At 41.2% G+C, this 25,110-nt stretch overlaps 1 protein-coding gene across 1 annotated transcript in view; it reads right to left on the reverse strand.

Moving 5' to 3' along the window:
* The window catches only part of MAP3K2 (mitogen-activated protein kinase kinase kinase 2), a 56,735-nt gene extending 33,854 nt beyond the window's left edge, over positions 1–22,881 (reverse strand). The window contains exons 1-5 of the mRNA XM_042445433.1: positions 22,655–22,881; positions 7,400–7,473; positions 4,013–4,131; positions 3,621–3,661; positions 2,588–2,687 (exon numbers count right to left, since the gene is read on the reverse strand). Coding sequence (XP_042301367.1) covers positions 2,588–2,687; positions 3,621–3,661; positions 4,013–4,131; positions 7,400–7,403 — 264 coding nt within the window. The 5' untranslated portion in view covers positions 7,404–7,473; positions 22,655–22,881. The remainder of the gene's footprint in view (positions 1–2,587; positions 2,688–3,620; positions 3,662–4,012; positions 4,132–7,399; positions 7,474–22,654) is intronic.
* Between the last annotated feature and the right edge of the window lie 2,229 nt (positions 22,882–25,110).

Below are 25,110 nucleotides of genomic sequence, written 5' to 3' on the forward strand. Positions count from 1 at the left end.
CAATCTTGCCATATAAGTTCCTTTGGCAAGATTGTCTCCCTTTTCAATATTTTTAACATTCCCCATCACATACTATTACATTTTTAAAACCAGTTTTTTGGCTGCACATGATATAGGCCTAAAAACAAGGGTGCTCAACATCGCACACATCTGTTAACTATTTTAAATTGTAAAGTTGTTTGGTTTCCTCTCCTTTTCCACAAGCTAAACACAAAATTTTAAAGTCAGTGGGGTTATATTTAGAATAGGGTTGTTGCATGGGAAGAGTGTCTAAACTAGTACCAACATTTGTTTATATATGGCTATTTATCTCATGGAACAAAAGTTCAGAGGTTTAACACATCTTAACTTTAATAGCCAGAGTGACAAATAACACTAAGTAGGGAGAATCAATCCTCCGGAGGTAGATTCCACTGAGCTGTCCAAAACTCTTGAAGGGCAGATGCCATGTCTGTGTAATCTGAGTCTGACCTATCACAGACAGCAAGTTTTTTTAAAAAAAAAGCTGCTACTACTGGTGAGTTTGTTCCAAACTTTAACCATAATAAAATACCAGTGGAAGAGTTCTCATCTGATGCAGATTTTGTAATAGTGCAATGTGGCACATGTGCAGCTGCCTTAACTGGGACTAGCTGTAAGGACCACACCACTGCCTTGTTGCAACAGCTCTACTGCCTGTCAGTTTGTTTCTGGGTACAATTCAAAGTGCTGGCTATGATCTACAAAGCCCTATTTGGCTCAAACCCAGGTTAACTGAAAGACCTATCCTCCCATATAAGCTTGCCCCTGTTTTGAAATCTCAGGAGGCCAGTCTCTCTAGCCCACCACCCTCACAGGTACATCGGTGGGAAGACGGAAGAGAGTCTTCTCAGTGGCTGCTCCCAGGGTCTGGAACTCCCTTCTCCTACAGAGGTTAGACTGGTGCCTTCATTATTATCTTTCTATAGACTGATGAAGACCTTTTTGTTTTTGCAAGCCGGCTGAGGGGAAAAGGGCCTTTCAGAATGTTCTGTATGATTTATTTCTTTTTATTATTATTGTTTCTTTTTTTAAAGGTCTTGTTTTTAATGGCTTTCAATTATGTTGACTTATATTTTTAGTTTTTGTGATATGAATTTTAAAGCTGTATTTTTAACCTTTGTAAGGGGCTCGACAGACCGGCGGGAAAAAGGCTGATGCATGCCCCAACTCTGCCCCCAGGCCGGCATGACACTGTGCATCGCTCCACACAGTATGCAGCATCATGGTGCTCCTCTAGTGCTGCATCTACATGATGCACTGCCAAGGGAGAGCGGAAAAGCCTTGCACTGGCAGTTGTGGTGCTCTTTCCAGGGCACAAAAAGGTGCCACTTTTTGCGGCTCCTTTTTGTGTTGTGGAAAGCAGAGATCAGAGCCGTGGCATATAGTTGCTGCGGCCCTGATCTGGCACTAAAAGATGCAGCCTGTTGAGCCCCTAAATTGTCTAGCGTCCTGAACTGGGGAAAAGGCAGAATATCAATATAACTGTTGTTGTCTTGCTTGCAAGACATTTGCTGCTTCACTTTTACACAGTGGACATGTCTGCACAGCATAGTATATCTGGATTCTGGCAAATCCAAACTTAGCATGAAAAGCTGGGTGATGGTTGTTTCACTTGGCCCCTACCATATCCAACTAAACTAACCAGAAAGAGAAAGCTTACTGTAAAGTCCAAGTCTATGTTCCTGGTTTGTTGTTCTCTTGTAAACCGAATTTGTACTTTGTTTGCAAAACATGGCTCATTTGGGAGCAACAAGCCAGGATTTGAAGTTCAGATGTTATGGTGAATTTTCTATTTCTTATTATTCAGCTGCTTGCGGGCATAGCCAAGTTGGTACCTTTTTCACAGTAAGCCAGGATTTGCCAGAATCTGGTTTACCACTATAAAGCAAACATTGGCAGTATACTCACACTTATTATTATGCAGGATCAAGTAAATCCAGTATATGTTTTATATTTAGAAATATAAACATTTTAGTTCTTACTCATGCCTTTTAAATGAGCTGTGTTCTCTTTCTTTAAATATGAGGACAGAGGACCACAAATGGCATTTAACTACTTATGGTGAGCTCCCTGTTTCCTTGACAGTTGTGAAGAATACTTTTGTATCACCAACTGGGTGTATATTCTCAACAGATGAGAAAACCATGTTCTGACTCTCTTCACTGCATAGCAAATCTGGCACTAGAATAAAATATGGTGTCTTGGCAAAACTGAATGCAAAGTATTTGCCGAAAGTCATGTTGCTTCCATAACTATTTGAGAAGGCCATCTGAAGGTGGAAGACTAAGGTTATGTAAGCAACAAAAAAAAATACATATGGCATAGATTGTATTGCATCTTATTAGCAAGCTTTGAAAGTGCACCCTACTTTCTTTCTTTATTTAAAAGATGTATAAATCAACCTATTATAACAAGTTTATGAGACTGCTACATGTTTAAGTATATGTATGTATTATGAGTTGACTTATCACTTTAATAATTTATAAGCACTTCACCCACAAGTTTTGCTGTCAAGCTTTCCAAGTGTGGTGTACCATGAACAGCAATTCAGGAGCCATTATCTTACCTCATTATTGCTGTAATGCAAATTCATGGGCTGTCCAAAGGCCACTTTAGCTTTTGAAGCAAGATCTTCTAACTTGACAGGTCTGGAAAACTGCAAAATTCTGAAATACACAGTATGGTTTGATGAAGAAAAAATCTACTAACATGAAAGCAAGTGGTTTTTAACTACAATTATCGCACTTCAACTTTTATTCATCCGATAGGGACATCTAGATAAAAAATGCAAACTGAAGTAAAATTTAGTATTTTGTCTTAATAACTGGTTGTGTGAATGGAAGGTACTTCATAAATTCTTTCATAAGAAGGAGGTTAATGATCTAACCTCCAGCAAAAGTAAGAATTCATAAAGGATACACAGATTTTCTCGTATTAGAAAGCCATGCTCAGAAGTTGTCCATTTATGACTTGGGATACTGAACTGTGTAAGTCAGTACTGTATATCATTCAGTAGAACTGTCCTGATTTGTGATATTTAAAATCAAGCATGTTGGAGCTCTGAAGCTCTTAAACACATGCTACGTTATCATTTCAGGTGAAACACAGGATACTGCCCTTTGTTAAGTGGTTCCACAAAATAAGTTTGTCGTTGGAAGAAAAAAAAACTAGCTAGTTTGAGATTTGTTCTCTCTAAGCATTAATAATTTACTCAGCTAATGTGTACTCCAACCACCTTCTTGTTCATGAAGTTCACCAAACTCTTTATCTTCTTTGATATTACTTGGGGAGTGGCTGAACAGCATGACATAACCATCCCAGGTTAACATTTACATTTCTGGGGAAGGGGGGACAACGAGTAAGAATTAAAAAGACACCTTTAACATATATTCCAACCAAATGGCTTCCTCCACACATGTCTAGGCATTTCTGTCAAATTCTCATGCTTCTGAATATCTAAGTTGTTTAGGCATTTCAAACTAAATCAATGAACTAAAAACCTATAAAATAATCTGGAATTCTGAGGAGTTAAAAAATAGTGTTCAACTGAAGTCTTAAAAGACCAACGGGAAAATGGTAAAATTGAAAATAATTTTTACCTTTTTTCGCCTCGATGTTCAAATTTGACACGAATATCATTCTGTAAGGGAAAGGCATATTTATCAAAAACACAAAACAGGTAACAAAGATCATTTGTGAAGGAGAATTTGTGAGTACCTCTCTCTAGATTACTGAGGGTTAACAAATTTGAAACAAAATCCTTTGGTAATGGAAAAAACAATTAGGAAGTGGGAATTCGGGAAATGCCTTGGTCTAGTACACAGCACACATCTGTTTAAGATCTGTTCTGCAACACTATACTCCTTTCATTTCCCTCCTAATTTTAAAAATATGTACACCACAAGGTGGAACATTCCTAGGAAGCGAAAATCACTCACATCAAATGCACACAGATTCATCTTTGTGTAAGGCAAACATATTGCAAGTTTACCTGTTTTTTTGGCGAAGATGATTTCGCTTTTCCTGTTTCTTGTAGAGGCAATGCAGGACGACTTGCCCTATGAAGGACAGCTAAATCCTGCATGATTGAATTCAAAGCTTGCTGCTCATCTGTTTAGAAATAAAATATCCATATTCACTAAATGTAAAAAATCTATATTCACTAAAAATAAAACATGATGTTTAACATAATTAAATGATCAAATTATCACAATACCTTCAATAAAACAAGCCAGATAAAAATGGTTCATATGGCATGGCAGGTTTTAAGACCATACAAAAAGTGTATGTTCAAAACTTGTCTGGCAATCTATTGGGTACTTTGAATTCTAACTTTTTGCTGTTAGGATAACAAGGTTCTGAATGTCACAAATCTTAATTTACTGCATAAGAGTATGTTATAAAGCAAGATACACTGCCATAACAATACAGTTGTCCGATAAAAGCTTCTAGATGATTTGTCTATCTCTGGAAGCAAACTAGCAGTCAATCCTATAATGTTAGGGGGGGAAAAGAGTGGGAACCTGTGACTAAATTCCATGTTAGTCATAGAATCATAGAGTTGGAAGAGACCACAAGGGACTTCCAGTCCAACCTCCAGTCATGCAGGAACTCTCAATCAAAGCATACCTGACAGATGGCCATCCAGCCTCTGCTTAAAGACCTCTACCACTCTCCGAGGGAGTGTGTTCCCCTGTCAAACAGCCCTTACTGTCAGGAAGTTCCTCCTAATGTTGAGCTGGAATCTCTTTTTGTCAGAGCTCCAAAGCCAATAACTAATCAATATTCCCATCCACTGTAGTTACTGTTCATATTATTGTTGTAATGGCTTAAAATTGTAGTCTGCCAGCTTGCTTTGCTATGGGGGTTGGGATGCTTTGGCGGGATAATTGCATAGGTCTGGAATGCACTGTTTAATTAGTAAGAGACATCTGCAGAGCTTCTCCAAGGTCACCCTGCTTTCTCTAGCCTGGGAAGCAAACGGGAGGGAGAGGTGTGGGGAGTAGAAGGCGGGAGAGTAAAAAAGGTGGGGGCCAGCCAGGAGTGCTTTTAACTTGAGGCTTGAGATTTGCTTTTCAGAGTTCACTAAAAAGTCTGTCTGATCACTTTCATTCATATCTCAATAAACTTCACTGCTTTTAAGCAAGTTGCTGTTGGAGATTATTGGTGAGGGTTGTTGGATCTTACACTTTTCCTGTAGCTTGCATCCATTGCTATGGGTCCTAGTTTCTGGAGCAGCAGAAAACAAGCTGGCTTCCTCCTCAATATGACATCCCTTCAAATATTTAAACAGGGCTATCATATCAGCTCTTATCATTCTCTTCTCCAGGCTGAACATCCCCAGCTCCCTGAGTCGTTCCTCATAGGGCTTGGTTTCCAGACCTTTCACCATTTTAGTTGCCCTCCTTTGGACACGCTCCAGTTTCTCAACATCCTTTTTAAATTGTGGTGCCCAGAACTGGACACAATATTCCAGGTGAGGTCTGACTAAAGCAAAATAGAGTGGCACTATTACCTCCCTTGATTTAGACACTATACTTCTATTGATGCAGCCTAAAATCGCATTGGCCTTTTTAGCTGCCACATTGCACTGTTGACTAGTCCTGACTAGTCCTACCTAGAAAGTCCTACCTAGAAAAGCTCCACTGAAATCAGTGGAACTTAAGATAGTTGTGGGGAGGGGAAAATGCAGTCCATGACATCCATGAGTGGCCAAAACTGGTTTTTTGTACTCTGAAGCTTCTTGACATGTCCCATAAAACCGATTTTTTTGCCAGAAGTATAGGAATAACTCAATAAGCTGCCTCCAGAATCCCTTACTGTATGAGCAACAAAAACAGTCCTCCAGCATGTGAAAAAAGTCTAAATCTGTAAGTTTCCCCCCACTCCCCAAATCATAAGAAAAGTGGAGACCGGTGAAAGAAAAAAACATTCTTGGCTGCAGACTCTAGAAGGTTCAAAATGTTATTGTTTACTTCTACAATGTTTATCTGACCTGGCTGTTTCATTTCACATGTGCATTATGTTAGTTTTGAATAAAAGGTTTGCTGAAATATGTTGAATTTATCTTTTTTTTTCAGGCGCAGGTTCTTTCCATGTTATTTTTGCCTCTGGTACCAAATGTTCTGTTAAAGTACTAATGCCCAGGAACATATCTACTTTGTTAACTGAGGTATACCTGTACTATGTAATACACTTTAGGGAGCACAAGGGGAATACTGACACATTTGAGTCCTCTTAGGAGTTATTTTAGGCCTGGGAGACCTTTTTTCTAAGGCCTAATTTCTAGGAAGCAACCTAGAAATTAACCTTCTTGTTGCTTCCTGATGAATATAAGTCCTCTCCTGAGATAAAAATTATGCCAAACATGGCAAAACTGTCCCAAAGCCAACTAGGGAACATTTCAGACATTTTGGTATAAAAATTGAAGGGATTTTTGTTTCGAAGTGGGAGGGGGGGTGCAGAAGATATGCAACTCCCAATGCCACCCTCCAGCCCAAACCCTCCCGTAGTCTACATTGTGTAGGATTACCACTGGATTTAGCCCTAAAGCTCCAACTGATCCCAGCTAGTCTGACCAACTGTCAAGGATGATAGAAGTTCAATATTATCCAAAATTAAAGATGTGAACAAACATGTAAGGAAAAAATAGAGAAGACATTATTTTAAAACGGGTGTTCCCTCCATTCCCTCCCCCTCCCCAAGATAAATTTTCCATTTTTCAATTGAATTTTAAATTTTCTCAGTGAAAAAATTGCCAATGGAGAGGGAGGGAGCTATGATGAATATTTTCTCTTTTGAAACAGTCTCACTCAAAATACAATGAATTACGTTGCATGAAGATCTGCTTGTAAAATAGTCTATGGGATTAGAGAACAACAGTTCCTGTGCATCATTTTAACACAGAGAACACTTAAACCTGTGAACCTAGCAAGTACTGTATGTCCAATTTATGTAAACTTCATTTTTCTCTAAAATTCATGAAGACAAAAATAACGGCTCAAATACAGAAACTAACCTCTCAGAAACTGATTCTTAGGAGAGACCTATGATCCTAGTATTTTCAAACTTGATTTTGATATTTTATATAAGGGACACCATTTTACTAATTCACTGTATATAATGGGATCTGGGCGTTCACAGGTTTTGGTATCGCCGGGTGGTCCTCAACGAACCTAACCCCACTGGATACCAAGGGACTTAAAAGATGCTCACAAGGTCCCCCACGTTTACCATTCCAGGACTAAGACATGCTGAAGTATATTTCCAAACTGTAATGCATACACCTGAACATTCCCAGCCTTTTCTATATTTTGTAACTTTCACACTGTGAACAACAAAAGCTGTTTGAAGTGCTTTATTAAATTCAGGAACTCACCCATAATGGCAGCCTGCCAGCCAGCCAGCCTGAATTTCAGAAGAATGGTTCTCCCATTAGCATCCTTTTACTGCCTAAACAAAAAACAAAAGAGGAAAAGGCAAATGACAACACTGAAGAAAATTAGTGAGTTCAGAAGGAACTACAATGATAAAATTTTTTTAAAAAGCCATTGCCCAGACACTAAATATAATGAGCCACAAATGAAGAAAAATGGAGATGGTACGGATGCTTAAAATTAGCTGCACCTCAATCCAATAGCTTCATCATAATGCAGTATGAGTAAAATCTATTACACAGAAATATCATGTACATTGCATATAATGTAGCAGAATGGTGCCAAACACAAAGTTCTCAACTCAGGTGCAGCTTTTGCTGGACATTTCTGAAAACCACAGTGCCATCCAGATAAGTCTAATGTTCACTAAACAGAGAAGCATTTTGTGAACTACACTAATATCATTCAGGTTTGTTCCGTTTTTAGTGTCTTTTGTATCTTAAAGAATACATTGACTTAAAAAAAAACAACCACCACAGAATCTGGTAACAGACCACCATAGAACAGATTGATATCCTGAGACTGAGTCAGTTGTCCAAGTGTGAATCCTTATATGAAACAAATGTCAGTTCAACTATTTCCAGGAAGCCAAGAAAAAAGGCCACTTAGGCTGCATCCACACTCCACAAACAATCCGGTTTGACACCACTTGAACTGCCATGGCTCAATGTTATGGAATTCTGGGAATTGTAGTTTGATGTGGCACCAAAGCAAAGCAACCTTAGAGGTAAATAAACTGCTGAGTAGATATTTATCTCAAACAACCCGCTAACTATCTTACTACTTGCCAGAAATGTTTGTTATCATCAACAATTTTGTTAATAGCCAGTGTCAACAATATACTTACAGTCTTTAGTTTCACTTTAATTCTACTCCCAACCATGTTTGTTGTGTATTTGTATCTGAATTTCTAAGATTATAGCTCATGCATCTAACAAAAGTGGATTGTAATCCATAAAAGCTAATGCTATAATAAGTTACTCTTAAAAATGCCACATGACTCTATGTTGCCTTACTCTAACATCAACTCACACAACTACGTCTTTGAAAAGTATAACCATGCTGTGACTGTGATTAGAGATATCTGATGAATTTACCAGAATCTATCTATGTGAGAAGGTCAGCTCAACCTTTCTCCTGATAAAACTGATTCATGTAGGCCTCATTCCCACTACGATATAAATCGCAGCAGGATTCGAGGTGTATGACCCTAGTTCCCATTTGAAATCGATCCTGATCCTTATCAGATCAATTTCAAAGAGGAAAATGTGGGGTAAACCCAGAGGTTTCCTGACACCACTTCCAAAGTGGTGTTTTTTGGGATGAATCATTTTATTGTAAAATAGATTCATCCCAGTGGAAACCACTGGCAGATTCACAATGGCCCCTGCCATCTCCCTGTCACCAGCCTTCCCTCCCTCCTCCTCTTCCTTCCCTCCTTTCCTTTCTGCCAACCTCCACACTCCCAGCCTGCCTCCAGACCCCCGCAAAGGAGAGGGAGAGGCAGGCTGGGAGTACAGATGCATGCATGCACATGCATCCTCCATCCTCCAGGCCTGCTGCTTCTCTCCTTCCGTCCCGGCCTCCTTGTAAGGTAGTTCTATGGGACAGAGAAGGAGGCCAGGCAGTGGGGAATGGTCCAGATGATGGAGGAGGGGGGGTCAGCCCGCCACCGCCACCATGCCCTGCACCAGCAACCATGTAGGTAGGGAGGCTGGCTGGTGGAGGGAAGGAATGAGAGAAGGAGGAGGAGGAGGCAGCGATCCAAGGGTGGCAGTGAAGAGGGAGACCCATGGGGTAGGAAGCGGGACAGGGAGAAGTAAAGAGATGTCTGCTTGTCTTCCCCAATAGGGAAGCCTTGGCACAGCTGTCCACTCCAGAATATTTCTACATCTAACTCAGCAGTTTTCAAAGTATAACCCAAGATGAAACAAGCAAACTCTATACAACTTTCTAATAGAGATCTTCCATGGGAATCTTTTGTACAAGTATTTCCATTTTGCATCTAGCTACCCATCATTACACACAGTGCATTAGAGCAATCGTGCCTTAAGAAATTCAAATATTTAACAATCACAACATGAATTTTATATGCCTCTGTCACATGTGTCCACATCACCACATTTTCTAAAAGGAACAATTTTATAATATGGTCTCAACCTGTTCAACAGTGAAATAGATTCCATTCAGTCCTGGGAAACCTGGGCATACAGAACACACAGAAGAGTCACTCAGCACAGACAATTCTCTGCAGCAATCCCTTAAAATATAGACAGGTACCTGTATGCTGCAGCTCACTACAGGCATCCTTCCATACCTCTGCAAACGATGGTATACAAACAATGGTGTGTGGGGAAAATTTTTCTGATTTGTACAGAAAGAAATTATTTATGTATACTTTGCACTAAACAGATAAACCAACTGATCCAAAATGCAAGAAAAGAAATTCCACCTAAAAATTAGAAAGAACTTCTTCACTGTGAGAGATATTCAAGAGTAGAACATATTTCCTTGGAGGGAGGTGCAATCTTCTTTGGAGCTTTCTTTCAGGAATGCTCTAGTTGTGTACTCCTGCATGGCAGGAGGTTGAACATGAATGCCTTTGTGGTCTTTTCCAGCTCTAAGATTCCATGATTCTATCTGCCATGGAGAAAAACTTAAATCAGTTTCCACATGAAGGGTACTTTTACAGGCACATTTCATTAAGTGCCTGGAAGCAAGGAGCAACAAAAGAATTTTTGTAACAAAGGCATAAAGAAAAGAAATTGGGCAAGTGGTGGAGCTACTTTACTGGTGTAATGAGACTCTTCATTAGTTACTTTTAAAGGGAATTTGTAGGCATTTTTACAAGAATCTCAAGTTTTATGTCATGCCCTTATCAAAAGGTCATATATATATATATATACATACACATATATATATATAGCGAGAGAGAGAGAGAGAGGAAGAAACAGAAATGTAGCAAGTAATTTACTGATCAACAGAACAAATTACTTTCCTTACCCAGAAGTAACAGCAACAATTATTTTTTAAATACCATAACAAGTTATGGTGATTAATTAATTTAAAAAGGAACTTTCTATGCTCCACGCCTTTCATGTTTCTGGTTAGGCCTATCCCTAAATGTGTGCAGTGTTCAACTACTTGATGAATGTGTAATTTTCACATCTCACAAGGAAGATCCTTCCCACTCTTTCCCAGCCCTACCTAGAGATCCCTCATGAACTTTCATCCAAGTACTAAGCAGGCCCAACCCTACTTAGCTTACAACATCAGATAAGATCATGTGCGTTTATGGTGGTATGATAAGTGCATCCTTATAGAAATGTTTCCTTTGGTATGATAGTAATCATAATAAAGCAGACAAGAGGAGTGTCAAACTATGCAACCAAGAGTACAACTAAGTACAGTATAATTAATACTTTGACCATTAAGGTGCATAATTCAAAGCTTCTCCTCATCCCAGATTTGAGGAAGACAAAAATTTACTTCACTCTATGTAGTCTGAGCAAATTTAATTTCTCTCCCACTTTCACCCTTTCTTTCACCTGTGCTACTATTGCTAAGACAGTTAAGAGGTGATATGACAGTCTTGTTTTTTAAGTATATGAAGGGGTGTCATATTGAGGATGGAGCAAGCTTGATTTCTGCTGCTCCAGAACAATGGATACAAGCTACAGGAAAGAGATTCCACCACAACATTAGGAGGAACTTCCTGGTAGTAAAAACTGTTTGACAGTGGAACACACTCCCTTGGAGAGTGATGGAGTCTCCTTCTATGGAGGTCTTTAAACAGAGGCTGGATGACCATCTGTCAGGGATGCTTTGATTGAGAGTTCCTGCATGGCAGGGGTTGGACTGGATGGCCCTTGTGGTCTCTCCCAACTCTATGTTTCTGTAGTAGAGGAAGGCAAATGAGATTTGGGAGTGACATAATAATTATACAGAGGCAATCACATACATCATGTCACATTGGACACAGTAGGCAATTTGGCAGACATAATGAGGAAGATATAAAGTCAAGCTTTGCTCAGAAAATGTATGGGGAGTCTCTGAGAAAAGCAATTTCAGTTATCTGCTAGAGATAGTACAGTCACCCCTCCATATCCACAGATTCTTTATCCATGAATTCAACCATCCATGACTTGAAAATACATTTTTTAAAAATTTAACTTCTCAAAAGCAAGTTTTGATTTTGCCATTTTATATAAGGGGCACCATTTTACTATGCCACTGTATATAATGGGACTTGAACAGCCATGGAGCTTGGTATTAGGGCAGGAGGGAAGTGTCCTGGAACCAAGCTCCATCAGATACCAAGGTCCAACTGTATTTTGGTCCTCATCCTGCTCAGACAAGATATCATTAACCATCTTTTCTTCCTATTCTGCAATTACAATGTATTTTCTTTCAAACCGAAATCCTGTCAATATATAGATAGAATCAATTTGCTTTTGTTATTAACTGCTTTTGGGTGGTCCCTGACTCATGGAGACCCAGCATATAGCAGATCTCCAAGACTCCCCATCTTCCACTGCTCTGCTTAGATCCTGTCATTTCATACCCTGTGACTTCCTTGAGTCTATCCATCTAGTATGCAATATACCTCTTTTTCTACTTCCTTCCACACTTCCTAGCATTATTGTCTTTTCAAATGAGTCATGCTTTCTCATGATGTGGCCAAAATTCGAGAGCCTTGGTTTTGTCATCCTGGCTTCCAGGAAGATTTCAGGTTTGATCTGTTAGGGAGGAGGGTTGGGGATTATGTAGAATTGGTTTTATACTAATTATTATTATTATTATTATTATTATTATTATTATTATTATTATTATTATTAATATTTTCCCGCCTCTCCCAGATGGATCAAGGCGGTATTATGTATTTTATTGTTACTTTTGTGTTACTGCAACCCGCCTTGATCCATAGGGAGAGGTGGGATATAAATAAAAAATATTATTATTATTCAAGGACCCATTTGTTTGTCTTTTTGGCCATCCATGGTATCCTCAGGACTCTTCTCCAGCACCACTTCTCAAAATAATTTTCTTCTTATCCACTTTCTTCATTGTCCAGCTCCCACATCCGTACATGGTAACAGGGAATATAATGACTTGGATGGTTCTACTTTTCATGCTCAGTTGTTTATCTTCACTCTTTAGAATCTTTTCTAGTTCTTTCATAGCAGACCTTCCCATTTCTAGTTTTCTTCTGATTTATTGACAGCAGTCTCCTCCCTGATGAAGTTTGATCCAAGGTACAGGAACTCTTTTACTGTTTTGATTTCCTCATCATCTAGGTCGAATGTATTGGTCCTCTGTGGCCATTATTTTTGTTTTCTTCATGTTTAGCATTAAGCCTGCCTTTGCACTTTCTTCCGTGATCTTCCTTAATAACTGTTTCAAGTCTATGATGTTTTCTGCTAGTACTATGGTGTCATCCACATATCTTACATTGTTAATATTCCTTTCTCCTATCTTCATTCCTCCCTCATCTGAGTCTAAACCTGCTCTTGAAAATATCATCTACCTATGATATTTTCTGCATACAAGTTGAAAAACCAAGGTGATAGAATGTAGCCTTGTTAGACTCCTTTGCCAACTGGGACCCATTCTGTTTCTCCATATTCTGTTCTAACAGTAGCCTCTTGTCGTAAGTACAGATTTCTCAACTTAAATCCTTGCATTTGGTTAAATACATCATTTACAGAAATCAGATGTGACACAGGAGCCTCCTAATGCCACAGTTCAGAGATATGGATTTGCCAAGTAACCAAACCTGCAGCCATGACTCCAAGATCTTCTCTGCAACACCTGCTGCCAGCAAAGGAAACTGTTTTCCAGTTTCAAAAATACCTCACCTTACCAGCCGTAACAAGTGGAATGGCTAAACATCCCGAGGCCACATTCCAAAAGCTAATTAAACTTTACAGAAGGAGACCCACAAATCTTCAAAGGAGGCCCTTTCCACAAAGGAGATAGACATGACATCAACCATTGAAGCCCTTATTTCCAGAATGAATTACTGTAATTGCACAATGCCCTGTTCATGGGGCTGTCCTGGACTGCAGCCAGCACACACAGACACGCGCCGATAAGAATGGCTTAGCCCAGCAAGTGGAAGCAGGACACAGACCTTGCAAGGAGTAAGAGTGAGAGCAGTCCGAAAGCCAAGCTGAAGTCAGGATACCGAGAGTCAGAGTAGTCAAAGCAGCCAGAAGATAACAAGGGCCCAGTCCAAGGTCAAAGCAACAAGGAGTCAAGATACAAGGAGCCAGTGCCAGCAGCAATCACACCAAGGGATCATGCAATTAACTCTGGCAATGAGTGGAGGCCTCTCTACAGCTTAAGTAAGGGAAACTCTCCCCTGTGCCACCTGAGGCTGGTTGGCTAATTGCCTCTCTGCAATCCTCTTGGATCTGCGCCTTCATGAACTCTCAGCCCTTCTCTCTTTGTAAGTAGGCACCTCCAGGCAAGCTTCCTCCCCAGAGTCACCACTAGGCTGTTGCACCACAGGAGGCCTCTCACTAGCACTAGGACCTGGTTGGGCCTCCTCCTCTGGGGCTGGGAGAGCACAGCTGGGACCTGGCAGAGCAAGATTACCACCTGGTGTAGCCTCAATTAGCTCTTGCTCTGGAGGAGGCTCCTCCTCGAGCTGCTCTTGGCTGGCCATGACAGGGGCTGCCTTTACAGCCAAACAGGAATCTTCAATTGGTTAAAAAGAAGTGTGTCTGCCAGCTAATGTCTGGTGCCAGGAGATCAGAACACATTTCTGTAATCCTTCATCATCAACATTTGCCATTTGCTTCAATTTAAACTGTGGTTTCTGATGGTTAAAGCCCCAAATAATTTAGGTTGGTTAACTTCTGGAATTGTCTGCTCCCAAAGGTACCTAGACAGGTACCAGCTTAAGAGGCCCTGCTCTGTGTTCTATTACGTGTGATGATGAGGTGGGCGGGCACAAGTGATACACAGCCTGTGTACTAGGAAGGGCCTGGCTTTCCAGAAGTGGTGTGTGGCTTTACTAAGATCTTTTTTTGGCTATCTTTATTTATTACTAGTGTTGATATTTTTAACTGTGTGATTTTAGTATAATGTTTACTGTTTTATATTATTTTAAAATACTCCATTGTTCAGCAGTTCATTGCATTTTTGGACCAAACAATAACTTAGCTTTTTGTGGGTTTTTTGGGCTTCGTGGCCATGTTCTATACGAGTTGATTCCTGACGTTTCATATAGAACATGGCCACGTAGCCCGAAAAACCCACAAAAAATTATGGTTGCCGGACATAAAAGCCTTCGACTTCACAATAACTGAGCTGTTTATTTCAGCACCAAGTAAAAACATGGCTGTTGCTTTGGCTTAGTATATTTATCTCAAAATGCTTAGGCACATAGTTTTAAACTGCTTTAACTTTTTAATCTTGCTTTGATTTATAGCATATTTTATATGCTTTTAATCTATTTAAAGTATTTTTTATTGTTTTAAATTGCTTTATCCTGTTCATATTGATTTTACTTAAACACCACACCAAGATATTGTGATATACGTTGGAAATGAAACATTTTAATATTTTTAAAATAAAGCAAATAACTTTTCACTGCCATGCACTGATACACTAAAAACATGGAATGCGCACTAAGAAAACAAGGGCAATAGAACAGAATCTAGACACTACGGTACATCAGGATTCATCGAGGAGTAACTATTTTATTCCACACAAGCAGAGAGGGCTCCAAAGAATAACATCTCAATGAATTGTCCTTTCACTAATGAAACTCTGCTAAAATATTCCAAATAGGTAAAAGAGAAATCTGTTTCCGATTTTTCCCTTCATGTGCATGATGAATAATTACAGTCAGGCATCAAAGACTCTGAATTAAAAAATCTCACATTCCTAGCACTTCTGAAACCAGCCAACTACCTCTAAATGGGGGTGCAGCAATGTAGATAAGCAGAAAATTAGTGGCTTTACTTTGGATCCAAAATACACTGCAGAAATAATCCAGTTTGAGACCGCTTTAAACCGCCCTGGCTCAGTGCTGGGGGATCCTGGCAATTGTAGTCTGTTGTGGCACCAGAGCTCTCTGACAAAGAAGGCTAAATGTCTCAAAAAACTACAGTTCCCTGAATTCCCTAGCATTGAGCCAGGGCAGTTCAAGCAGTCTCAAACTGGGTTATTTCTGCAGTTGGCTCTGGACCTTTGTCTATGTCACTGTGTGCTAAATTGAAACCGTCTTCTTTTGAAGTGTTAGCCTAGTATTTCAGATCTGCAATACTATTTTGTCAGAGAGGCAGATGTACGAGCAGCATCCTCTCTGAAAGTTGTTCTTAGCACAGGTAAGGAAAAAGGTGACCTTGAGGAAGCTGCTTATTGGCAAATACTTTACACTAAATTTCTCTATAAAAAGAAGATGGAAATTTTTACAGTTTACAAAAACTGAAGTGGATGAAGGTGAACATCATAAGGACACACTGAGAGTAAGTGTAGCGCATATACCAGAGATGTGTATTCTAACTGCATCTCCATTAAACACTTTAGTAACAAGTACCAGTTTAAATCCAAAAAAATCCAACAGAATTCCACCAAATGCAAACAAAGTGCAATGTCACCTGGAGGGCCAGTTTCTTATTTTACTGTAAACCGCCCCCCCCCCCCCAAAAAAGAACAACATCATCTGCCTTGCTGACCTTTTTTTGTCACTTTCTGGAAATGAGCTAATTGGGTTTTATATGCTTCTTTATAAGTGTTATTTTCTAGCCAAGTGATAATTAAATCCTGTTATTTTACAGTTTCTAGAACAAGTCTGTAACAGCACTAGTGCTGAGAATATTCTGAACCCAACCCTATTTGCAAGGTTTTAACACTGTATCATTAAAAAGCAAGGGGTGCAAGAATTTATGAAACTGTTGTTTCTCTTCCCCAAAAAGTACTGCTACATATTTCTCCTACATGCTTCCTCTATGATAAGAACATTCCTCGGCATAACGGCTACTGTTCTGTGAAAGTTGTAATGTATTTTCCCCAAAACGTATGTGATTTCTCATCCCCTCCAATTGGTGTGAATGCCCAATTAGGAACTTAAACACCTTGAACTATATTGCATGATTTATAGCCGGGTGGGAAAGGTGTGTATCCTCAGGTTCCCCCTCAAAATGGCAACAGGAAGTGACAAAACATCACACTTGGCTGCCATTTTGAGAATGAAGAAAAAAGAAGATATGGGCCTATAGGGGTGGTTGGCAGGGAGGTAATTGGCCTCTGGCCCCCATGCATTTGTCTAATCTGGGTTTATGCCCTGCCCTTGCCAAAAGCTCACATATGTCATATTCCAACAACAATAATGCTTTTTTTTTTGGGGGGGGGGCTCTGTGTCATGCTATATAGTTTAGCACATGAAGAAGCTAGAATGAGCTTTCAGCGCTGGTGCTTCCCTTCACTCCTGACAAGCCAGGAGGAGTATGGAAACTTCTACTTCACCCAGTTTGCCATGTTACCTGGATTAAGACTCGGTTTAGATTTAAGTGCAACCAGTTCAAGCCAGCCAGCTTCATAAACCATGGTCTGAAGTTATCCTTTTTAAAAAAAAAAAAAAACTAAACACAATTAATGGAAATACCAGTTTGTTGGTAAATCCAATGGATTACAAAATGATCAAATGAAACTCAGGACGAACATAAGGAGAGAAACAAACAGAAGGGAAGTCCAAAGCTCACTCCAATTAATTTGGGTCACACTAAATCATTATGTCTCTTGGCTACTTTGTGTCAAATGAGCTCCTATACAAGAATTATTATTGTATACTGGTGTGACTTTACTGTTTCTCCACACAGACACATGTCATGCTTAAGTCAAATCCCTTGATACTCTAATGACAGTCACACTATGTATGAGCCTGAAGTCTCAGCTTTTAAGCAATTCAACAGTGCTAGAAGATTTGTTATTTTTAAAAGATGGATAATCTAAGATTAATAATAATGTGCATACTGAGTGGAGAGTAAATCCCAAGCTCCATTTAGTAGAGATTATTTCCAAGTATATACACACAGGATCAGCCTGCAAAGTCGCAATACTGAGTACTTTTGTCCAACTCAATATGCTCAATATGCTCACATTATGAATATATACTTATGCAGAGCAAACCTGGACCAGAAAAAAAAATGGAGGGAAAAAATTAGAAGGCACTGAGAAGGAGAAAGTGATATACAAAAAAAGTACAAACTGTACCTATTAATTTTAAAGATAACTGTTTTTGAAGGCTGATAGTAAAACATTCCTTAAGTCAAGATCACTTATTCTGCTTCACAAATGTAAGGTAACACAAGAAAATACACATATTTAACTTCAAGTGATAACTTTACAGATTACAATTCTAGATAGCATCAAATATTGGCTGCATTTAACTGATTGCAAATACAAAAGAGAACATGTCTGGATATTGACAAGGGCCAATAAGCTGAAGCTGAATCCTGATAAGATGTGATTCTCTGCGAACTGATGTTTAAGACATCTGGAAATTGGTTAGGCAGCATGCCTTGGATGGGGTTGCAATGCCCTTAAAGGAGCTGGTATATAAACTGGGAGTATTCCTGTACCAACTACTGTCACTAAAGGCCTAGAGAGAAAGTGAATAGCCACTTAGAGCACCCAGAGCCATTTCTGACTAGACTGCCAGCTACAGCCTTAGTCAAGGTTAACCTTTTCATAGTGGTTCATGCGTTGGAAATATCCTAGTTACACCACAGTGGTGCTTACTATTTGGACTGCCCAGAGTCTGAAGCTTAGTGCAATATGCAGCAGTTCAGCTAGATTGCCAGCAAGAACACATTACAGCACAAGGAATTGCACCGGCTGCAAATAAGCATCTGGTGTGAATTCAAGGTGGTGGTAATGCTATTTAAAACCCTAAATGGAGTGACATTTCAATACTTCTATGAATCTCTTTCCTTTTATATATCATCCTGGGAGTGGATATCTGCTGCTGAGAATCTCCTATTAGCGGGAGCAAAACACTGTCCAGTTATCTTATGAGACAGGTTGGGATGCAAACGTTTTAACAAATGAATAAACCTCACAGGTAGGACCTGCACACACACACACAGTAAATCACCTAAGGATAAATGAGGGTGCTCAATGGATATGGATTGTGAACTGGGAGGAATGGAAAATTGAGGTGGAGATGGAATGAAGTACTGTAGACAAGACAGGCCTGGCTGATTGGAAGAGTGAACACAGGCATGACACACTACAACATTTTGTTGCAGGTTTCACTTGTCAGATATAATGCAAAAAACATCAAGAATCTGATGGCACCTTAAGAACTAATAGATTTATTGTAGCATAGTTTTTATGGATGCAGGTCCAATCATCATCTAGAGCAGTAGTTCCCAAACTTTGGTCCTCCAGGTGTTTTGGACTTCAGCTCCCAGAAGCCTCAGCCCTCTTAGCTAATGGCCTGGGATTCTGGGAGCTGAAGTCCGTAAGCCCTGGAAGGCCAGAGTTTGGGAACCACTGATCTAGATGCATGAAGCTGGTATGTGCAGAGAGAGAGAGAGTAGAGAGATTTGAGGAGGGAGACTGAGGCCAAACAGCAAGGAAACACAACAGGTCAAATGGTCTCCATACAACGTAAACCTTTATATACAATTACAGCGACTTATCATGAAAGAAAGAAAGTTATAGTAAAGCTATACAGTGGTACCCCGGGTTACGAAATTAATTCGTTCCGCGGTTAATTTCGTAACCCGAAATACCTTCGTAAGCCGAATTGCCATAGGCGCTAATGGAAAAATAGCTCTCTGCTGCCCTCCGGTGGCGGAAAATAGCGCCGCGGTTTTTTCGTAACCCGAAGAAACCTTCGTAAGCCGAAGCAATAAATCCCTATGGGATTTTTTCGTATCCCGAAAAATTCGTAACCCGGCGCATTCGTATCCCGGGGTACCACTGTAGTGGTTACACTGTCACAGACTAAGCTTTTATAAATACATAATAAGTTATTCAGCTGTGCCCTTCACTAGTTCAAGAAAATAACATTATATCATGCATTTTTCTAGATATGGTTAATGTACTAAGAGATTTCATTTAAACTATAATTTCCAACCTGTACTGTAAAAACTCATTATTCTAGAAGTGAACTTCCACTAGCCTTTTCATTCCTTCTCCTAAAACATTCCTGAAACATAAACATCCCTGAGATGCGGTCAGCATCTCTAAGCTTTGATCTTCCAACCAACAATGTTGTGGCAAACTCTGAGGAATTTGCTTGCCAAGTAAGAGCAGAAGCCAGAGGAATTCCTTGCATGTATTTCCACACTTTACAACTCTGCGCAAAAGGACCGTAGTGTTCAGTTTCTCCTTTGTGACACCCAATGATATGCAACTCTCATAACCCCACAAATGAACAGTTATTACCAGATGGTCAAGGTTTCCCAAACCATATGTCCACTCACTACCACTACTGTGTCAGTACAACTTACTTAACCGGTTGCCTTCTCTGCCTAGGCTCTCTTTTAAACAACCAGGCATTGAGATCTCATTTATTTATGTGGAAAAACCTATTACATGAGATTTCCATAAAACACGCACACACAAAAAATCCTGCTAAAATGCTTCTGAAGATGCCTTTAAAAGGAAAGTTGTTAAAGTAACTCTGATTTCTCTTCAGGGCGTACAAATCTTTCAGTAACCAGAAGTTGTTAGTTATTATACATATGTTACATTGTTTATTTGCTGTGTTGCTTTTGAAAGACACAGATTGCTACTCAGAAGAGAGGGTGCAATTCTTGCAGTTCCTTATTTCTAATCTCTCTAGCTCCTTCTCTTCATAAACTCTGATTTTTAACAGTGATTCTGATCTCTATCTATACATTCCCACATCACTCTGTGCCGTTCTACAACAAATTCATAGGTTTTCCCCTTACTTCTAATTCAAATATGATTCTTTGACTCCATTGTTTACAATCCTTGGTTGACACATGCGGCAGAGGAAGGTGGAACACAGGGCCACATTTTATGTAACATATTCAGATATGTTAATATACACTTACAAGCACTATTATCTGTGGCTGGCACTTCATAGCCTGGGCCCAATGGGTTTCCCCACCACTTCACAGAAAACGAACTCTGAACTTCAATGGACTGAACTGTTGACCCAAATAGGGCTGGAAGTCTTAAGCATCATTTGCTTTGCAAGAACACAATGGAAGCTAAATTCATTTTTAAAAACACACACACAACGTAAGAGGAATCCCATCCAGCACACTGGGACTTGCTTCTGAATAGAAACACAGATGAAGACAGCCTTATTTATCCCTCCTCTTTCTTCCTACAGCAGCTGTACTACTTGGGGGTCTTGGTGTTTATGGGCCTCCAAGTCACTTGTCAACCTATGGCCATTCCATGTATCTCATAGGGTTTTGTTAGGCAAGGATTCCTCAGAGGTGCTTTTGCCAGTTCCTTCCTCTGAAATATAGCCTACAGCACTTGGTGCTTGTGGGTGGTCTCCTATTGAAGTAGTAGCCAAGGCTGACCCTGCTTAGCTTCCAAGATCAGACAGGAGAGTATTTAGGCCTTGAGAGACACTAGCCTGAGCATAAAAACCTAGGCCCTCAAACTCAGTTGGGGATGGCCATCCTTTCTGCCATTTAGGGCAAACCTGCCAGTTGGGTCTGACATAAGTAGATGGCTGTGACATGGACAGCGTCCACTGTATTTTAATACACTTTCAGTATTGAAGCCTATGTCTATTTCTCTCCCCATGTGGATAATGCAGGAGTGATATAAACTCTATCGTTCTGTGTTAGTTTGGTCCCTTTTTTAATCAGAAACTGAAGTCGGTTTGGCACTGAATTTAGAGTAGGTTCCAAACAGCACTACATAACATCTCTGAAGGGGATGGAGAGAGGCTTGTTACCAGCATATAATGAAGCCAGGGTTGAAATGAGCTAACTTGCCAAGGAGCAAAGATGAATTATTATTAAGACAAATGTCTATCCCCCCAAATGCAGAGAGTGTAGTGTGATAACCTGGGTCCTTACTACACTTCTCCCTCCACATCTGCTAAGGTTTGGGGCACAAGACCCCTGTAAATATGGGGAAAATGCAAATAACAAAATCTCTAGGTCCTCCAGGGCAACTCTGTTGTCAACGTCCGACAGACACTGACCCTGGGACCGCCCTGGAGGAGCTACACAGGCCTAGTAAAGTGTTCTCTCCAGGGATCTCTAGGTCCTCCAGTGTGACTTTTAGTTAAAGCTGACCATAGAGTTTCACTGGAGGAGGACCTAGAGATTCCTAGAGAGAACGTGTTAATCAAATCTGTGAATAATCAAAGCTGCAAATATGGAGGGATGAGTGTAGTGTGCATCTCAGTTAAGGGTAAAGTAAGGAGTGTATTCCACAATGGCAACTCAAGGGTGGCTCCTCCGGTTCTTTTGGCCTCTGCTTTTGCTTGGTTTTCAAACACAACGAGGAAGAGGAGAACACAATATAACCTGCTAAACTAAAGCTACAGGAAGAGAAGAAGAGGGCTGGGGTTGGCAAAGCCCAGCCTCAAGAGCACCATATACACTCATCCCTTGATATTTGTGGATTGGATAATTCATGGGTTTGACTCATATATTCTGTCTAGGAATGTCTAGGCCTTCCAGTGCAACTCTATGGTCAACCTTAAATACAAGTTGCCCTGAGAGGCCTAGAGAAGGCTCCTCCAGGGAGCCCTAGGGCCAGTGCCTGACAGATGCTGCACTGAAAGACCTAGAGATCCCTAGAGAGGTGTTTTCCACATTCACGGGGGCCTTGTGCCCTGGACCCAGAAGATGCCGGTTATAACACCAGCATTGCTCTGCTGCTGCTGCTCCTCCCGTGGGTCCTGGGCTTTGCAGTTCCAGGGAGGAGTGTTTGGAAGTACCTCCCGGAGGCTGCCATAAGGAACAACTACTATCATCATTAATTAGCGAATTAATTAATTAGGGGAGTGCATTCAGGAGCACCTACCAGAGGCTGCTGCAAAGAACAGTAATGTCATGTATTTGTTTATTATTACTAATGAAGATGATGATGATGATGATGATGGCAACCTCTGGAAAGCCATTATAGCCATGCTTCCTTCCTGAGGGAGGGCAGGGAGCCACAGAATAAATAAGCCTCCGAGAGGCCCCTCTCCCGCCCACAACCAGCGCGCAATGCCCACCACGTACCCGCAGAGACGCCGTGCCTCTCGGGGGAAGAGGGGGGCTCCTCCCCCGAGGGCTCCAGGATCCCTGCTTCCCCGGAGGCCCTTCCGCAAACCAGCTGGGCGAAGGAAGGAAGGAAGGCACCCCCTCCTTCCCTCCCTCCGCGACGTCACTCGGCCTCGCGCCACGGAGAAGACCCTTCGAACCAAGGCGGCGGCGGCGGCGGCGGACCCTTTCCGGCGCGAACTCCCTCCTCTTCCCACTGTTCTTTTTCCTCCTCTCTCTGGCCCGCTTTTAGCTCCGCCCCATACGCAAAAAAAGCCCGGTGACGCACGGCACGTCGACGTGACGTCACGGCGCGCTGCGTCGCCTGGCGCTCCTTGATTTCCGCTTCCCTGCGGGATCCTTGGGAAGTGTAGTTCAAAGAAGCGTTATGATAGGATAACGTCGCGCCTCTCTCGCTAGCCTGTTGTTTAAACGTCATGGCTCCCTCTCGTGTGGGATCTTGGGAAGTGTAGTCTTCCGCGAAGGCGTTTAAAGGCAGCAACAGAGAGCCCTCTCAAGCCTCACTCAACTACAAGCCCCAGAATGCAACAGGAGGCAGGCACGGAAGTGGGACGGGGAGGGTGGCTGTGCGAGAACTGGGAATGGACCTAAAATGCAAAGACATACAACTCAGCACAAAAGTCAGAATCATATAAGCCATATATTCCCTATTACCATGTATGGATGTGAGAACTGGACAGTTAAGGAAGAAGATAGGAGGAAAATCAACTCATTTGAGATGTGGCGCTGGAGAAGACATCTTAGGATCCCATGGATAGCCAAAGGACAAACAAATGGGTCCTAGAGCAGATCAAGCCAGAAATATCCCTAGAAGTCAAGATGAAAAAACTTAGACTTTCATACTTTGGACACATCATGAGAAGGCATGAATCGTTAGAAAAAACAATAATGTTGGGAAAAGTAGAAGGAACTAGAAAGAAAGGAAGGCCACATGCTTAGATGGATGGACTTTATTAAAGAGACCACGAATATAGGTTTGCAGGAGCTGGGCAGAGCAGTAAAGGACGGGGGTGGGGGGGGCTAGAAATGTCTCATCCGTAGGGTCGCCAAGGGTCGAGATCAAAGCAAAGGCAGTTGACAACAGCAAGAAGTGCTATAACAGTGTAGTGGGGTGCTGTCCTGTATAGCAAGCCCTGGTGGCACAGTGGTTCAATACTGGCACTGCAGCCACAACATTGTAGGTCCGATCCCAGAGAGAGGAGGGCTCTCAGGTCCACTCAGGCATCCCTTCTTGTGTAGGTCGGTAGTGCAGTGGCTTAGTGGTTAAGACACCAATTCAAGGCCCAGGTGCTGCCTGATGGGTGGGCTCCCGTCACTAGTCCCAGCTTCTGCCAACCTAGCAGTTCAAAAGAATACAAATGCAAGTAGATAGATAGGTACCACTTCAGTGGGAAGGTAAGTGTTGGGTGCAGTCATGCTAGGCACATGGCCACCAGAGCAGTCCTTGGACAACGCTGGCTCTTCGTCTTAGAAACGGAGATGAGCACCGGCCCCTTCAGTCGGTTATGGCTAGACATTCATGTCAAAGGACTGCCTTTACCTTTTAAAATGAGTACCCAGCTTGTTGGGGGCAATTGGTGTATACACTGTAAACCACGTGTGGCATGCTAGTTCACTGGTAAGCAGTATAGAAACGTACTGGCAGAAGGTGAGAGAACTGCTCACCTTCTGATATTCCAATCATCAGAATTGGCATCTTAACCACTAAGGCAGAGAATTTGGAATTCCTTCAACTTGTTGGGTGCCTTAAAGCTGTTGCTGACTTACAGTAACCCTAAGGCAAATCTATCACAGGGAGTCCTTGGCAAGATTTGTTCAGAGTAGACTTTCCTCAGAGGCTGAGAGAGCATGACTTGCCCAAGGCCACCCAGTGGGTTTTGGACAGGGATTGAAACACTACAGAAATAAAGCAATCTGACACCATTTTAACAGTCATGGTCCCATCCTGTGGTATCCTGGGCTTTGTAGTTTGGAGACCTAATAGATGAGAGCCAACGTGGTCTAGTGGTTTTAGTGTTGGACTGTGACTCTGGAGAACAGAGTTCAAATCTCTGCTTGGCCACTGAAACCCACTGGGCGACCTTTGGCAAATCACTTAGCCTCAGAGAATAGCAATGGCAAACCCCTTCTGAAGAAACTTGCCAAAAAATCCCTGTGAAAGGTTAGCCTCAGGGTCTCCATAAATCAGAAATGACTTGAAGTCACACAACAACAACAGGACATAACAGAGCTCTCTGACAGACCAGGCTGAACACCTCACCAAATTACAAATCCAAGGCTACCACAGGATGAAGCCATGACAGTTAAAATGGTGTCTGGAGTGTGGCAACTCAGCTTCCAAACTGAGTTAAAGACAATACCATTCAGGGAAGCATTACCTGACTGTTATCCAATGTTATTTTAATTTGTTGTAC

The sequence above is a fragment of the Sceloporus undulatus genome, chromosome 1, assembly GCF_019175285.1.
Source record: "Sceloporus undulatus isolate JIND9_A2432 ecotype Alabama chromosome 1, SceUnd_v1.1, whole genome shotgun sequence".
Classification (NCBI taxonomy): Eukaryota; Metazoa; Chordata; class Lepidosauria; order Squamata; family Phrynosomatidae; genus Sceloporus; species Sceloporus undulatus.